The 15,332-nt window shown below is 42.3% G+C and overlaps 2 protein-coding genes across 3 annotated transcripts in view; one reads left to right on the top strand and one right to left on the bottom strand.

Moving 5' to 3' along the window:
* Positions 1–7,000, top strand: part of skap1 (src kinase associated phosphoprotein 1) — a 59,738-nt gene extending 52,738 nt beyond the window's left edge. The window contains exons 11-14 of the mRNA XM_084323046.1: positions 849–952; positions 3,081–3,170; positions 6,503–6,605; positions 6,936–7,000. Of these exons, the coding sequence (XP_084179172.1) occupies positions 849–952; positions 3,081–3,170; positions 6,503–6,595 (287 nt within the window). The 3' untranslated portion in view covers positions 6,596–6,605; positions 6,936–7,000. The remainder of the gene's footprint in view (positions 1–848; positions 953–3,080; positions 3,171–6,502; positions 6,606–6,935) is intronic.
* Positions 7,001–7,540: 540 nt separating this feature from the next.
* The window catches only part of snx11 (sorting nexin 11), a 73,786-nt gene continuing 65,994 nt past the window's right edge, over positions 7,541–15,332 (bottom strand). For both annotated transcript variants that reach the window (XM_084322876.1, XM_084322877.1), the window contains exons 5-7: positions 14,004–14,099; positions 12,807–13,037; positions 7,541–11,368 (exon numbers count right to left, since the gene is read on the bottom strand). In XM_084322876.1, the coding sequence (XP_084179002.1) occupies positions 9,487–11,368; positions 12,807–13,037; positions 14,004–14,099 (2,209 nt within the window). In that variant the 3' untranslated portion in view covers positions 7,541–9,486. The remainder of the gene's footprint in view (positions 11,369–12,806; positions 13,038–14,003; positions 14,100–15,332) is intronic.

Raw genomic sequence — 15,332 nt, 5'->3', positions numbered from 1 at the left:
CTTTGGAGTCTCTGAGAAAAACACACAAGGGGAAAAAAATAAACAAACCCCTCAGAATCACTGGAAACCCTTTTTAGGTAAGACGGGAACACTGAAGAGATGGAGAATAAGGAAGAGAGAGGGAGTGAGAGAACAGCTATTACCCCTCCCTCATCAGGATGCATGGAGGGCTCCCACCCCACACCTGTCCCGGTCCTTGTCGTTCACACCGCGTGCTCCCGGGCCAACCCTCCCTCGCCAACCTTCTCCCTCTTCAGGCTCTGTTGGCTGCCAGTCGGTTCTCCGGTCGGGAAACATGAGCGATGGGGCCCCATCAGAATGCCACCATTAGCCAGCCCCCTGAGTGGTAAATAAACGATTGCGCCGGTACACTGCAGGTGTTGTCATGGCAACCCGCTCTCGGTGGTGCCAGCCCCGCCCCGCGCTCACTCGCAGCCCCTCTCTCTCTCGCAGCGGAGGAGTCATGGGGAGGTCAACGAGTCAACGTGCCGCCACGACACGGCGCTGTTCCAACTCCACCCCCCCCACACCCTCTGCCCCCCATCTACTACTACCCCCCACCCCCCCCATACCTATCACAGCCTGAGATGTGATTTGATGCAATCAGGCCGAGCCAGACACAGTCTCTGACTGTCACACACACACACGTATGTGTTGCGTCCCACAAATTACACAACGCAGGCACTTGGTCTACATCCTGGTGCGCGATAGTTAATGAGATTACTCCTGGACATGTACCAGACCCCCCAGCCACTGAGGGCACACTTGGGTTTTCTAAACCCCCCCCCCCCCCCGAGAGCAACAACATGCCGGTTGTTTCATCTCCTTCTGTGTTTCCCTATTCATAGAACAGAAGCTCCCGGTTCGAAATGAGCTCCGAGACCCCACTGTCCCGTCAGTCACGTCGCCTCTCCGTGAACCTGGAGTGCGTCGCTGGTATTGTCAGCGGAGAGTTTGTGTGGCACCGAAGATATAAAGCAACACACCAATTGTACCCTGAATGAGAAAGGAAACGGGGAGAACAGAAGGGGGAAGGAGATGGAGACTCGCGGCTCCTCGTCATTAGAGCACATTTACTCTCGGCGGCTCTTGTTTGAATGTCCCTATTACAGCAGGTGTACTCTGGGTGAACCCGCTCCTCAAGCGCGAGGAAGATGGAACTCGGCACGCCTGACAGACTTCCACCGCCATTGGCGGCCCACTCTGTGATGTAGCAGTTATATTAGAACGGCGGTGCTGATAATCCCAAAGACCTTTCTCGGAGAGAATTTGAGACGGGCTGCACAGATGGGGAGGGGAGATAAATAAAACTTTGTGTCACTGTGGTCGGGAGGAATAGTGCCGCGACGCCCCCAAGGGAGAACCAAACTGTTCCACTCCCTCACCGCCATGCCCCCCCTGCTGTCTGTCTATCTCTCTCTCTCTCTCTCTCTCTCTCTCTCTCTCTCTCTCTCTCTCTCTCTCTCTCTCTCTCTCTCTCTCTCTCTCTCTCTCCTCCTGCTTCTGTTCTCATTTTGTCTAGTTTGAATACTGAAGCCAGCTTTCCGCAAAACATGCCCCCCCCCCCCCCCCCCTTCCCAGTACAGCGGAGTTCACAATGCAAATTATATAGAGCGCCGTACCTCCACCCACCTTGCATTGTGAGGTAAAGTATACATTACAGGTGCCGAGAATTCTCTGTGGTGATTTGAAGTGGAGGATAGTAACGGGGGCATCAAGCCGACTTGGTAAATTGACCAGCCACAGCAGTTGGTGTGTCAATAGAGCCCTTGCACGGAATGTTTGTGTAGTTCTCTTTCTTCCAGCATGGCTGCCTGTAACATAGCAACCATTGTTTTGCACATGCCAATGGAAGAGACAATGGTCACTATGTGCAAAACAATGGTTGCTATGTGGTTGATATATGAGAAATATATCAACAAAAACATAATCATTTGGTGTCTTATTACTGGAGTCACAGTAGAACAGTAATATTGTGCTTTTTCAGTGTTTTTCCTACTCTACCACTAAACATAAATTACCAGTGGTTACTGGCAGCCATGTTGGAAGAAAGAGAACTACACAAACATTCTGTGCAAGGCCTCCTTAGTGGCCAAAGTACTTTTATATTATTTTATTTTTAGAATAGAAAAGACTAATTGACCACAGATTGGCTACCTGCCAAAGCAGCAGTAAGATTTCCAGACTTATACCTACAGTCCAAATGTATCAGGATTTCAAACCTTGAAGGCAAATATGATAATGTACAGTACTCGGTGTTCAATGTGTTCAGTGTTGCATGTAGTTCAATTACTAGTTTAACTACATTTTGCACTAGTCTGGCGATATTTTCACTATATTCAAATCACCGTATAATTTTCAGTAGTTACCTACCAGTAGTTAATTGCAAATTATATTATCCTAGAAATTTTGCATTTTCCTGACTCCACCTCTACAGCTGCTCTCTGTCACCTCATCAAAAAGATACAAGATACAAGAGTTTCATTTGTCACGGCATACAGGTATACAGTGAAATGTGGGGGGTCTCGCCCGCAACGATGTGCATAATACAAGTAATAATATAATATAAGAGTCCAACCAATAGAACACCATAGGTATGCCAGAGTGCGCTTTCGCCTGCCCTGGTCCATAAATCAAACATACCCACACTTTACTCAGTGTCTATATGATATTCTAGACTCGGATTGTAATCATTACCCTCCATGTAGTTCAGATGTACAAGTATTTTATTTTTATTTTATAAAGTAGTTGAGATTTAGTTATTTTTCATTGTGAAGTAGCCTGTAGTTATTTTTCATTGTGAAGTAGCCCGTAGTTATTTTTCATTGTGAAGTAGCCCGTAGTTATTTTTCATTGTGAAGTAGCCAGTAGTTTGATAAACTACAGTTTTAGAGTAGTTTCCCCAACACTCACAGTACTCTGCACCACCCGCCTGGATGTATGATCTGCTTATAATGGCATAACTATACCTGCCCTAAGAACACTTGGGTCTCCTGGCTGCATCCTTCCCTAATCTGCCCATCGATCGCACCTGTCCAGTCACCTCTCATTAACAGCAGTTCTACCTCTCATCGCTCCAGCTGGACATGGGTGTCAGAGGTCTGGATAAGACGATGGACCAGAGAGGATATGCCATTTATCACTACAAGGTGGTGTGTGTGGGTGTGGGCGTACACAGTACGAGTTGTTTGCGTCTCTCTAATCCTATGGTTTGGTGGAGTGGTGGAGTGACCCGTTTTCGTTTACGCTTGCAGATTGCATCTTTAATGAGAGGCCACCCGAATTTCACGTTACCTATAGGGTACATTTCTGGTGTTAAAAAAAAAAAAAATTTACTCTTCCCACGTGATTTAAATGGTTGAAAGATTTTGCATTTGCACGATTTCATGTAATTTTCCTGGTATCACACAAAGGTGGAAATCTGCCTTATTTTATTATCACGTACAATCGGGATACCCTCCCTGCAAGCGACGCGTGACTACATGTGATATGTGATAGTGAGCATAACGAATGATGTCAATTACACATTAAATCACATTAGCATATTAACGTTGGGAATCTTCTTGTAAATCACACGTGAGGTGTAAACATTTTTTTCTTAATAAAGAATACACATTGAAAATGTATGTGATAATTCATGTGGCTATTCTGTAAGAGTTTACGAGTATGTTCTGACAAGAACCGTGTGTGTGTGAGAAAGAGAGAGAGACGATGTGTATGTGTGTCCGTGCATGTACATGCTCGCTCGTGTGTGTGTGTGAGAAAGAGAGGGAGACAATGTAGGCCTATGTGTGCATGTTACATGCTCGCTTGTGTGTGTGTGTGTGTGTGGCCATTGTGTGTGTGTGTGTGTGTGAGAAAGAGAGAGACCATGTGTATGTGTGTCCATCATGTACATGCTCGCTCGTGTGTGTGAGAGAAAGAGAGAGGGAGACAATGTGTATGTGTGTCCGTCATGTACACGTGTGTGTATACACTTTATCTTTTCCTCTCCCAGTCCAGAGATGAACCGTTCGCACACCCATTCTCAGTCTGCCGTGGACCAGGGCGGAGACGAGTGGCCGGGCTCCCTGTTCCATCAGTGAGGAGGAAATGAACTGTGAGCAGGTGCTTGAGCTCGTCTGCCCGTTGCCGTAACGTCCCCCCTGGTCCCCCCCTGGTCCCCTGCCAAATATTGATCTAGTAGTTAAAAGTCCCGACCGTCGTGATCAAATGATCCCATGTGGTGGCGGGTGATGCAAGTCAATCACAGGGAAATTCATGGGGCACTTGGAACAAGCAGGAGCAGGAGGGACATTTGAATATCTGTGGCCCTGGCTGAACGTCAGCGAGCAAAATGACCTTGATTTGAGGAGGTTTAAAGGGTGTTTTATTCGATTTTTTTTAAAAGCAGCTCAAATCTTAACCTGTGCAGGTGTTCCCTTCCGTGGGATGATAGTTAAAATGGGGTCCCTTTTATTATTTAAAAATAGAATGTTTTTTGCACTATAGAAAAGCGTACACACTGCTTGCCTGGGTTCTCTTTAACCAGCTTACAGGAACATCAGCAGCTGAACTTCTGTCCTTCTGAGAAATTAAGTATTATTGATCCTTTATTCCTACCCTGGACATTAGGACCGTGTGATGGCACCATTTAATGTATTTCAAATTTACTTACAATTCAGGGCATGTATGCATGAAGACATGAGCTTAAAACATTGTGCAAATTATGTGTGGGGGTGGGGTGGGGGGAAACTTGGGTGGGCTTAGCCTTCCTGAAAGAAACAATAATCCATAGTTGATCATGGTCATATGGTATCGTAGCTATTATAGTCATATAACGGTATACGGTCACTAAAGAGATTGCCTTAAACTAAAACAGGCCTTCCCTAAAATACTTATAATCATATATAATGTATAATTCACATCTAGAATCACTGGTCAACTATTACCACAGAAATATAAGAGGTAAACTGTTTGCAGATCAGCACTCCTGTTTTATTAGCTTCACCTACATTCACCAAGTAGCTGTGCTGCCCTGCTGTTAAAATACCCCCACTGCGAAACAATAGGTCAAATCCATCAAAACTTCTGTTTCTTTGAAAGTATCAATTTTTTCAAAAGAAATTGCATTTTCTGTTAAAACAACTCATTTTGTAACTATTGTAAATATAAAATGCAGAAAGGAAAGTAAAAGCACTTGCCATCAGTCTGCAGAACCTGCAGTAACGACTGTGTTGTAGACGACGTTAAGGCTAATGAAACCTACCATCTATAGGCCAGTCCATCCACCCATATAAAAAACAAAGGAAATATGTAAAGGCTCCATCTTAAATGGTTCAATAAAACGTAGGGTCCCTTTTTACAAGCAGTACATTAGGTACTAATGGAAAACAAGCATCATCAACATGTCACGCACAAAAAAACAAGCAAGTCAAATTCCAGCTCCACATCTGTATGGGAAAACGTTCACATTTAAACCTGCTCCTGTTTTGAAACCATTATCAAATAGGGGTATTATTAAACAATATGGACAAAATATATTGCATTATTTTCGCAATTGTGATTCAATATAATTTAGTGTAGTTTAGAATCTATATTATTCTATATTTCCCAGTGATTACCAATCTCCCTATCAACCAGACTCTTCTCAATCTCACTTTCTCTCATATTATGTGTATTTTAAAACTGAATTAAAGATTCCCGTATTTCAGCAATGTGGATATTGTGTTCTTTCATATTGAAATATCAGTATGAATTTATAATATTGTAGATGACTGTACCATTAGTTCATGAATGATATAAGGAATACATCTATTTTTTTTTAATGGTAACAAATACTGGAACCAATCCTGAAAATGTACCATATTGACACTGTAGGTCCATATAATGGCATGCAGTGAACCCATGCTCCTAAAACTGGAATAATAATTGCTACAAATAAATTATTCAGAAAACGATCTAAAATATTTTATACAGATTTGTTTTGTCAAGAGTTCCAGTACTTCCAACTTGTTCTTGTATTTATTCAGTATGTTTACGTGTTAATTATTTTTTATATATTCAGTACATTTACTTGTTCATTCTTGTATTTATTCAGTACATTTACTTGTTCATTCTTGTATTTATTCAGTATGTTTACTTGTTCATGCTTGTATTTATTCAGTACGTTTACTTGTTCATTCTTGTATTTATTCAGTATGTTTACGTGTTAATTCTTTTTTATATATTCAGTACATTTACTTGTTCATTCTTGTATTTATTCAGTACATTTACTTGTTCATTCTTGTATTTATTCAGTACATTTACTTGTTCATTCTTGTATTTATTCAGTACATTTACTTGTTCATGCTTGTATTTATTCAGTACGTTTACTTGTTCATTCTTGTATTTATTCAGTACATTTACTTGTTCATGCTTGTATTTATTCAGTACGTTTACTTGTTTATTCTTGTATTTATTCAGTACGTTTGCTTGTTCATGCTTGTTCACTTGCTCAGTACTTTAAATCGACTGTTTACAGGAGTACAACATCCATGGCTGGTGGGTCGGGGAGCTGAACGGCACTGTGGGCATCGTCCCCAAAGACTTCCTCCACCCGGCCTACATCCTCTGAGCTCCAACAGGTACTGGAACAACTCTTATCATCTCCATTATGGACCATTACTGTGGCCTAATACACAGAAAACAGTCCCCCTGGTGCTCATCCAGATTGCCACTGAGAGGTATACTCATGTCGTTGACCTGCCGTTATATGGCATCTGCTGGCTGAAGGAAGTACTGCGTTAAAGGCAATCTGGAATCCAAGGGGTGCGACAAAAGCATGATTACGGGCGTCAGTTGTCCTATTTAAGAAAATGATTCTCTAATACAGTTGGGCGCTGCTTCCGATGAATACTGCATTATTTATGCATCCATTTCCCTGATAATGTGTTATTTTTTTCTCTTACACACAGCTCCTGCGGTGAACACATCCGTCCACAACTTGGAGACCGACAGCAGCCCGATTCTCTTTTTTTTTTTTTTTTTAATAATAATAGCGGACACATTTTTCAAGATTGAACAATATGAAGAAAATCTGATGCAATAGTATTTTTCTTTGCATAATTGATTTATAGATTTTTTTAATATGCAGGCATAATGCATAGAGTGGATTTATCATTCTGTGTTGCTTTAGATGAATTCCAACTATTGGCTGAAATGTGTAATCTTTCAAAATAACATGTTACTGTAAGTTATTTCCTCTGTGCAGTTACTGCAAAGGCACGGCTTAATTGCTCACATATATCAAAATAAACAGCACAGATGACGTATACGAGGAAAACATTTCAAATTCCATATAACATATTGCTAAAACAACACTAGTACAATAATAATTTACTGCTGTTGATTAAGTTTATCAATTGAATTTGAGTATCTGGTCATCCATCTCAAGTTTCATTTTTAACCACTAGATGGCAAGAATGCTCCACTTTCCTTCAAATGCATAAACATTTTGGTAATTGGCTACAGACCTCTCTGAATTATACAGTATGCACCGAAAATACAGACGGCAGCTAAATGAGGTTGTGGAAAACATTTTATTTGACATAACATAACATTTTCAATTTAACAGACTGTCGATAGACGTGTTGATATTGTTGCCCTTGTACATCCTTGTCAAAAATACAGCAGGTCTTGTATAGCAAAATGGTGCCTTCTTCCTTGAATATATCTTTTCTTTTTAAAAACAACTCATTTTGTTATCCAATAATGACTACCGTAAATATAAAATGCAGAAAAGAAAAGCCTGCAGTAACGACCGTAACGACAGCGTTGTAGACGACGTTAAGGCTAAATGAAACCTACCATCTAGGCCAGACACCCTAAACAAAAAGGAAATATGTAAAGGCTCCATTTCAAATGGGCAGGGTCCCTTTTTACAAGCAGTGCATTAAGTAGTATAAGTACTAATGGAAAACAAGCAGCATCAATATGTCGCACACAAAATAACAAGCAAGGAATTTGTCCAGCTCCACATCTGTATGGGAAAACTGGACTTTCACATTTAAACCTGCTTGTTGATTTCAAAGGACAAGTTACAGTACTTGCGAATTGATCAAATCCATTTGCCTGTAGACTGAGTTAGTGTGTATACTAAATATAAAGTATACTTATAAAACTATAAAAGCAAACATTGCTGCACATAAACCTTGCACCTCTGCAAAAAACCTTTAATGGAGGAATTTATTAAAATTTACGCTTGCATTTTAGTCCAAGTAAATAATCAATTTATATAAAATTACTAAAGATTTGAGATGAGGTTTTCACATGCAAGCAGAGTTGACATTCAGGCTACGGATTGAAGTTGAGAGAATTTCTGTCCATTTAAAGTGTCGGTTCACTTTGTTTTTGTTTATATTCTTCTACTTTTAAGGATATGCTTTCAATGAATAAAACCATATGGGTTGATCTGAAGCAAAATCCTGGCCAAATTCCCAATCCGGTCTCTGACATCAAGGCCATCTAATCATCCCTTCCCCTTAATTGGCGGATATCAATCCCCGTCTCCTGAGCCGTTCAGCCATTGTGTAGTGTGATGTGTGCCTGGTGCCAGTGTATGACAGCGATTGAGCCTGTGTAGCCAAAGGTTGGGTGCTACCCAGTGGTGGTGAAGGAGGCTATTTCCACCCTACATTGTGGGGAGTGCTTCGAGTGTCTAGAAAAGCGCTACATAAATGTAATGAATTATTATTATTATGAAGCATTGAAGTAATAAATTGTGTATAAAAACAAACAAAAGTGAATTAACACTTTAAAGACAATTGTGTGCCCTGAATGTTAACAGCTAAATCGGAGACAACATGAAATAAACATTAACAAAAAAAGAGCCCATTGTCCTCATTTAACCCAACTGATAAAAGACTCATTGGTGACCAGACATCATTGTACCGGTATATAATATGCAAACCCCAAGTTAGTAATAGTAAATATTACATATTAGTACATATTTCCAAACACACAACTGGAATAGCACATTTAAAAACAGAAACTTAAACTAGCTCCCTCACTATGGAGAATGCAACACTGCATAGTGAAGGTGTCGGTCTGCAGGCCTCGTGCTTCCGTTTGTGAACGTGAGCACCCTCTGCTGGTCAGTAGAAGACCATCACCACCGGCCAGAGCAGTGAAGCCGGTTAATGTGAGCTCGACTGAAATAAAGAGGTAGGAAAAACAGAGGGACACCAACAATGTAGAGCATGCGAGTGTGTGTGTGCATACCGGTATGTATGTGTGTGCCTGTGTGCGTCTTTGGCAAGCAACCTCGCCACTATCCATTGTTCGGGCTCGGTGAGCGTGCAGCAATCCCTAACTAGAGTACTGTTTACATGGCAGTCCGTCCGGTTGATTTCAGCTGTAAACTCGTGGGCCTCTCTCTCGCTCACAGCCCTTCTCTGATGAGGCCTTGGTGGACAGCGAGGACAGAGTGACTCGCTCCTAGAGGTGGCCATCAGCCGGTCCCTCCACCTATTTGCTGTCCTGGATGTCCGATTCACTGCTCTTCGTCAAATCTCCACTACCCACTGACCCGGAGGAGTCCAGAACTTTATCTAGGCTGCCGTTGTTGGTCATGTAGGCGGCGTTCTCCTCCTCTTGGGCATCGTTTGCCTCAGAACTGCGGTCTGTCTCCGTGGGCCGTTTGCTCGCTTGTACTTCTAAAATGTCTGTGTTCTGATTTTCTGAGACCTCGCCAGCGATCTCAATGTATCCGTTAGTCTCCTGGATCACTTCCTCCTCTTCACCATCACTGTCCTTGTTCAGACACTTATCTGATAAATGGCCGTCTTCCTTGTCACTAGTCTCGTCTACCTCCTGATCACTGCAGTCTTGGTCCAGTGGGGTCTGCTGTTCTTGGATGGTGCCATCCCCACCACATTCCACTGTGCGCTTTTCCTCTTCGCTGATCTCCAAGTTGAGTTCCGTCTCGTTCAGGTGTTCCTGGTTGTCACTCTCGTCCATCTCGCCACCTGAGCTCCGACTTTCCTCATTGCAGCCGACCTCCAGAACCCCTTCCTCTGGGAGGCTGACATTTTTGGGAACCTGTTCCTCGTTACAGAGGAAAGAACCTTCTAGAACCTTTTCTGAACTGACATGTTCCAAAACTTTATCATCAGTACTGACATTGTGTTCAGAGCAGAGATGTTCTTGAGCCTGTGCAACAGAGTGGGCATGTTCTAGAACATTGTTCTTGTATATATGTTCTAGAACATCATCAGAGCTGACATGTTGGTCTGGAGCCTCCTCCTCAGAGTGGACATGTTCTGGAACCTCCTCCTCGAAAAGCTGTTCCTCATGACTGCTGACCCATTCTACAATCTGGTCTTCAAAGCTGACATGTTCAAGAATATGTTCTTCAGATGGGACATAGTCTAGAACTTGCTCTGCACAACTTCCTTGTTCTGTGACCTTTTCCTCAGGGCTGACATGTTCTAGAACCCCATCAGTGCTGACATGATGTTCTGGAGCCTGCTCTTCAGAGTGAACCTGTTCTAGAACCTTCTCCTCAGAGCTGCCATGTTTTGTAGCCTGTTCCTCAGAGTGGATCTGTTCTACAACCGTCTCCACAGACCCGACATAATCTAAAAGCTCTTCTTCATGACTGCTGACATGTTCTAGAATCTGGTCCTCAGAGATGGCTTGATCTGGAACCTCCTCAGAAATGACATAATGTTCTGGAACTGCCTCTGAGCTAACATGTTCGAGAACCTCCTTGGAAATAACATGTTCCAAAACCTGTTCCTCAGCGCTGTCGTCACATTCTGTAACATGCTCCTGGGAGATGACATGTTCTAGAACTGGCTCTTGAGAGAGGACATGGCATTCTAGAACCTCTAATCTCAGGCTATCCCCCTGACGGTCCTCCTCCTCTCTGGTGCCATGGTAAGGAATGCTCAGAGCACTGGGATCTATCATCTCTTTTGCTTGATCTAATGTTATACAGCTCTCCTCTCTTACAGTGCCGTCATCCTCGATCACCCCCTCCAGCCCCATCTCACGGTCGTCCTGGAAACCAGTCCCCATGGGAGAGTGCACATCTACCGGTGTCTGTATTCGATAGGTCCTGGGCTGGATGTCCTCCTCGGGGCTGGACCTCTCGGGACCCGTTTCGTCGTGGATGTCCCCCAAGAAGAAGGTTGCCCCCCCTGGGCTGTGTCTTTCCAAGAGGGCCTCTAGATGGTTGTTCTTCTGGAGGACCTTTAGGGAAGGAGTCTCGTCGTTACTGAACTGTAACTCCACTGTGTCAATGTCCTGAACCTCCACCGTGGACTGAGGGTGATCAGGGTCGTGGGATGTGATGAGGGCAGGGTTGGCCTCTTTGTTTTGCATAATAGGTAGATGAGGAGCCGGGCTGTGGATGAGAAGGAAAATATCTTACATTTACTGGACACATTTATTGGCAGAGATGGCAATGACGGTTCCAACATTAACATGATAAGAATTCAATCCATAACGTGAAAACACTCATATCAATATTTACAATCTATTCTGTAGTTGCTACAACCAAATTATTATTATTCATTACCATTGTTTGTTGAAAACGGTACACTTGCGTTTTGTAGGGTAATCAGATTTTTACTTATAACAGTGAAACAAAGGACTAACTTTTCTATCTCTTCAGCAAAACATATTTTTAACAGTCCAGCAAAAACGTCCACATCTGAAGGTCTTAAAAAGACTAAGATTTTCAATGTAGTTTATGAAACTCTTGTTCTGGATTAGTTCTGGACACATCCCTGATATACAATCCCTGTCTCTATAGGGAGGTGTAGTGGTTACGTCATTGCTGTTTCCTGCGCGGTCCACCCCTCTTGAAAAATCGCCATCTATATCCAATGGACCCATTTCTAAATCGTCTTGTTTAAAACAAATAAAGCATGAACATTGGCATGGTGTACCTTTCTGTGTGTATTCATCCACAATATATAGCTCAACATGAAAAGATTCGCAATTAATCGTAAAGGTAGCAAAATAACAACGTTTATGTTTTCGCTCACTGAGAAACTACGCTTCTCTCTGGCACTGCTGACGGCGATAGCGCTGAATGACAGGCGTTCTACTGGTAAGTAGGGATGGGTACCGTTCACATTTGAACCGATACGGTACCGGTACCTGTGAATCGATACCGGTACACAACGGTATTTTTTCGGTACTTTAGTCTCTAAAAATGTAATCTACCTACCTCAGTCGTGAAAAAAAATCCAAACTTCAAATAACTACACTTTCGACCGTTTTCGGCTTACCATTGCCCCGACTGCTTTGTTGTTGAATCAAGTCAAATCCTAGGTAAGCTTATATTGTGCGTGTGAACGTTGACATGAAAAGAAATAAGGTTAAAAAAAGTGTAACATTTTACGGTATCTCACATTAATCGATACTCCGTAGTACCGACGTGTTTGGGTAAGTACCTTTTTAAAAGTACCGAATTCGGTACCCATCCAAAAAAAAAGTGTAACATTTTACGGTATCTCACATTAATCGATACTCCGTAGTACCGACGTGTTTCGGTAAGTACCTTTTAAAAGTACCGAATTCGGTACCCATCCCTACTGGTAAGTGTAGTTCTTTTTTTAAATAAAAAAACATATAACTACCTTTATTTCAACCAAAAATGCTTAAACGATAATGTTAGTGATAGAAGGGAACTCATTTTGTGCAAAAATGGAAAGCTTGCCAATGTTCATGAGGCAGAATTGTTACAATAGTCGATAATCCATTTTCGTAATGATAAATCCCTATACGGGTGGACCGTGCGGGAAACTGAAGTGACGTCAGACTACAGCTCTCACCTCTCCATGGACTCGTAAGGGACTTGGGTCAGGCTGCTGGGCTCCTGGGTCGGGTCCTCCTCCTGAGCCTGTGCCCAGCCCTGGTTGGATGAGGCATAGGTGAGGATGGCGTCCGTCACAGTGTAGGGGGTGTGGCCCTGCACGCAGTCCAGGATGTGACCAACCGGCAGCTGTGTCTGCAGAAAGAGGTGGAGCTGGCTGTCTGACAGACACACCGTTGTGTGCAACACTCTGTAGGCAAACACACACACACACACACACACAAATGATTTAATTATGTTCACATATTTATCAAATGGGTAAATGTCATGAACATTGAAAATAAATTAAGATATTCTGATACCTTTCACTTTCACTGTTTCAGTTAGAATAGAATAGAAATCCTGTATTAATCCTGAGGGAAATTCAGCACTACAGATCACTCACATTGAACAACGATAAACATTTAGGTAGTCAATAGGACTAAAATAAGAATAACAATATAAAATAATAAGAATAAAATACGGTCCGGGATATACATTCTGGCATACACATGTCACATTCTAAATCTTAAATATAAACTATACAGCCAGAAATATACAGTAAAATGTACAGTAATAAGTGTTAAAAGTGTCCAGGAAGATTGTGAGAAGTGTAAAAATTGTAAAGTTTCCAGGAAGATTTCGCCAGGCTGTACTGTCCCCCTGTGCTCAGTGATGCATTATAGAGTCGAATGGCTGTCGGAATGAAGGACTTCCTGTACCGTTCAGTGTTACATCTTGGGAGTCTTAGTCTAACACGGAACATGCTCCTTCTATCAGCCAAGTCCGTGTGTAGTGGGTGGGAGGGATTGGCCATGATGGCGTGGAGCTTAGCCAGGCTCCTCCTCTCCGCCACCACGGCTAGAGAGTCCAGCTCCACCTCTACCAGTGTTTTTAACATACCCCTACCACGTTACTGGCCTTCCTGACCAGCTTTTCCAGCCTGTTTGTGTCCCTATGTGCTCAATTGACAATCAGGTTGACACATACATGCGCAATTAGGCAGGCATGCAAAGTCTACTTCAAGGATATAAAAATCAAGGACACACTCAAGGAATGTTCATGAATGTATTATCATTAAGTGCCATGGCAACGAGCAAAAGAACTCTTGATCTTGACAACTGTCAAGATCACTGCACATTAAGACATTGAAAATGGTTCATGAAAAGCAACTGACTTGTCCAGGAAGAGCTGTAGGCCTGTCCTTCTACTCTCCAAGAAGTCCTCGTTGCTGAAGGAGAAGAAAGACCTGCCGGGAAGGTCTGCGACTGGCCTGTAAAGACAGACAAGTTGAAAGACTTATGACGGATAATTTCTCCTAAATAGGAAGATAAAAGACTTATGACGGGAAATTTCTTCTAAAAATAAAAGGGAGGGAGGGAAGCCACTGTATATACTGTTTGAACTTAACAAAAACAAACATACATGGAGACCACTTTGCAATGGGTTTTAATACATGAGTGCCAGCAGGGGGGCGCACAATTTATCGCTTGAATGCCAGCCTTTGGGACTGATTTTCCGATATTTCATGATTTTCGCGGAGCTATTTCTATATTCTATATTATGGCTATGTGTCTAATACGGCCATCGCTTATCAATGACTTGCTTGCAGTCAACATGTACGAAACGGATTGTTTTTTCATCAGTACATTTCCGATTTATACAGTTTTGAAAAACGGACGTTTTTGGAAATGTCTAGAAAAAAAAATAAGATTCCACGGAAATAGCCATTTACTGGAATACACACAACACGTTGTCATTTTCCGGCTGATTTATGAATCGTTTTCAAATAAACGCTAGATTATCGATAGTATATGTACTTATGCACGCTAGAGAAGCGGGCTGAAAAATCGATTATCTATGACCTGGTCAGCGCTAACGTCATATACACACATAGGGGACACGTTGTGGAATATGTGAAAAAAACATCCGATTACCCCAAGACTGGTAAAATAGATTCCTTACCTCACATCAGATGTTCTGCAAAAAGATTATTCCAATTCCTGATCGCCATTCCAAATATCGATCGCGTTTATTGATCCAACGATCCAACCTAGAGACACATATTCCACGCTGCTCTGAGGGTCCACAATGAATGCAATCGTCTCAGGTTACATGCGTGAGAAGTAAAATGTGGAATCCGGGTTTTTTCCCCCCCCCATGCATTTCCATCGAGTCCAATCCAATGGGTGCATTACCATCCGGGAGACGATAGGGGGCGGTATTTTCCATTTTCGAGGTCAGAGCCAGTCCCAATAATAACGTGAGGCTGGATTGATGAAAAATGTATGGATATCGCTAATAAAAGCAATAACGATTAAATAACGAGATTTCTCGTCGTTGGCACTCAACGCATGGCGGCGAACAACGAGATATCTCGTCGTTGGCACTAAAAGTGTTAAGTTAGAACCCTTTATCAGGCAGCCAGCAATTCCTCATTTTCTTTTTAATTTTAAATGTTTTTATTATTATTTTCTTTATAGACGTTTTCTGGGGAATTTCTTTG

Source organism: Notolepis coatsorum (genome assembly GCF_963971535.1).
Source record: "Notolepis coatsorum genome assembly, chromosome: 10".
Lineage (NCBI taxonomy): Eukaryota > Metazoa > Chordata > Actinopteri > Aulopiformes > Paralepididae > Notolepis > Notolepis coatsorum.
Note: the sequence above shows the minus strand (reverse complement) of the source record. Positions and strands in the feature narration are given on the sequence as shown.